This window comes from Porcisia hertigi, chromosome 35, assembly GCF_017918235.1.
Source record: "Porcisia hertigi strain C119 chromosome 35, whole genome shotgun sequence".
NCBI lineage: Eukaryota > Euglenozoa > Kinetoplastea > Trypanosomatida > Trypanosomatidae > Porcisia > Porcisia hertigi.
Genome location: NC_090594.1, coordinates 1,229,469 through 1,231,463, shown reverse-complemented (window position 1 = coordinate 1,231,463; position 1,995 = coordinate 1,229,469). Strand labels below are relative to the sequence as shown.

The 1,995-nt window shown below is 53.6% G+C and overlaps 1 protein-coding gene across 1 annotated transcript; it reads left to right on the top strand.

The window, feature by feature from the left end:
* Positions 1-233: 233 nt before the first annotated feature.
* On the top strand, positions 234-1,520 carry JKF63_01309 (uncharacterized protein; the record flags this gene model as incomplete). The annotated part of the gene is made up of 1 exon (XM_067897356.1): positions 234-1,520. The coding sequence occupies one exon, from the start codon at positions 234-236 to the stop codon at positions 1,518-1,520; it is 1,287 nt and encodes a 428-aa protein (XP_067753513.1).
* Positions 1,521-1,995: the final 475 nt, after the last annotated feature.

The window sequence follows — 1,995 nt, the reverse complement described above, 5'->3', positions numbered from 1 at the left end:
TACAAACAGCGGGTTTGTCAAACCCAAACCACCCTCGGAACCTCGACTATTACGCCCCCTTCTGTTCTCTCGTATTTTTTTTTTACCCCCTGTGCTGGCGTTGATCTATTTGCTTGCAAGGGGCCCATCTCAAAGATCCCGTCGATCCGCTTTATTTTGTTATTATTATCGTCCCACCCACACCCTCACTGACTGTGCCTTTTACAGTTTTCTTCTTCCCCAAAGAGTAGTCAATGCTCCGTCGTACTCTCTGCTGCCTCATTGCTCGGAATGATCACGGCGGGCCACTTAGCCCGCACCAGGTACTCGGAGTTGTGCCAGGGACACCATTCGCAGAGGTTCGCCAGCGGTTTTACGAACTCACTAAAAAGTACCATCCAGACGTGGAACACGGCGACCCCGTAAAATTTCATGAGATAAACACTGCCTACCGCTTGCTGCGCGCGCAGTACCGTCGGTCGAGTACCGAAGGGCGCACTGCGTACGAGGCGAAGGGCGCGTCATCTTCGCAATCTCGCAAAAAAGAAGACTCTGAGACCCCTACCGGCAGCGCCTTCTGGGCGGAGCGCAACGAGAGAGTGCGCAAGGCGAGTGCGCAGCAAGAGCGCGAGCGCTGGGCCGCCGAGGAGCGCGATCGTCGACTGAAGAGCGAACCCCGCAGTTTTTTTGGCGAACTGCTCGTCTTCCTTAACGGCTCTGAGATTGCCATCTCTATCGGGACGGTGGTAGTTGTTCTTCTTTACAGCATCGAACGTTACCACACGGTTAACCGGATGCTGGCCGAGAAGCGACAGCGTCTGAAAAACATGGATGAAGGCCTTCCCCCTCCAATGCCGATGGAGGTTGATAAGACGTTGATCGACAAATACCGAACACGACCGGATTTCCGAGAGCTGCAGATCGATGCGTTGCGTATCCGAGAAGAGTCCCAGTATCGGCGTGCTACGCAGCGAAGGTTCGAGGATTTCCGGGAGTTCATGTTTGTGTACGACCCAGAGGCCATCGCCTCCCGGAAGGTGGCATCATCACGTTTTAGTCACCAATACATGAGGGAAGCAGAGATCCCTAGGCGATGCCCGATATTGCGTGAGTTCAACTCAGATAACCCCACGCAGAGTTACTTGGCTATAGAGAAGGAGTTGGAGCAGGCGATTCGGGACACGCCATGGTGGGCGCCGGATGCCGGCTACGCTGGTGCGCTCGTCGCCAGAGGGCTGGGCAGCATCGCGTTGAACAGTCCCAGCAACACTAAATGGACGTTCATTGAGTACACGAACCTCGATAACAATACGAAAAAAGGGACAACCACATGCCTGGCGGCGTTGCGGAACCTGCGGTTCGAACAGACAGGTATGTGCCAGCGAGTAGCGGTTACCGGCAAGTCCGAGCTACAGCCAGGGCTGGTTGCCCAGCGGGAGAAAGATTTGAAAGAGGGAAAACTCAAGAAGCGTTCCCTTGTGATGGGTGGTCAGCTGCCGGTGAATGACCTTTCCAAACCGCTTGAATCCTTGAAGCTTTGAGCCACGAATCGCTTTTCCGAACGACGCGAACAGAAACACGCACACCCACCCCTCCCCCACCAAAAAAAACGAGTTTTCTTTTTCCTACTTTTTCATATTGTGATATGCGGTGTTCTACTACCCATACGTGCGTCTGTGCTTTGGTGTTTTTTTTTTTTTTTGGATGCCTTCGGCTGTCAATTTTTGTGGTCGATTTTCCTGGGCGACCAGCCCATCTCTCCCTCACCTTTTGCTGCTCCCCTGCCGAGCAAATCTTTCTCGTAGGCGCCGTTGAGCGAGTCACGAAAAGGGGATCTGTATTCGCCTATAGACTTGGACGTCATCGCTTTTCCGTGGGTTACTTCTATTTTTTTTTGCCACCTTTACCGCACTCCTGCACCGCTTTACTTATTTTCCCTTCACGCTGCCGTCTGAGGTCGCACCTCTGCTGCCAGCCTGCTGAGTGCAAGCAGATTGTGGGTGGCTCGCCTGCGAA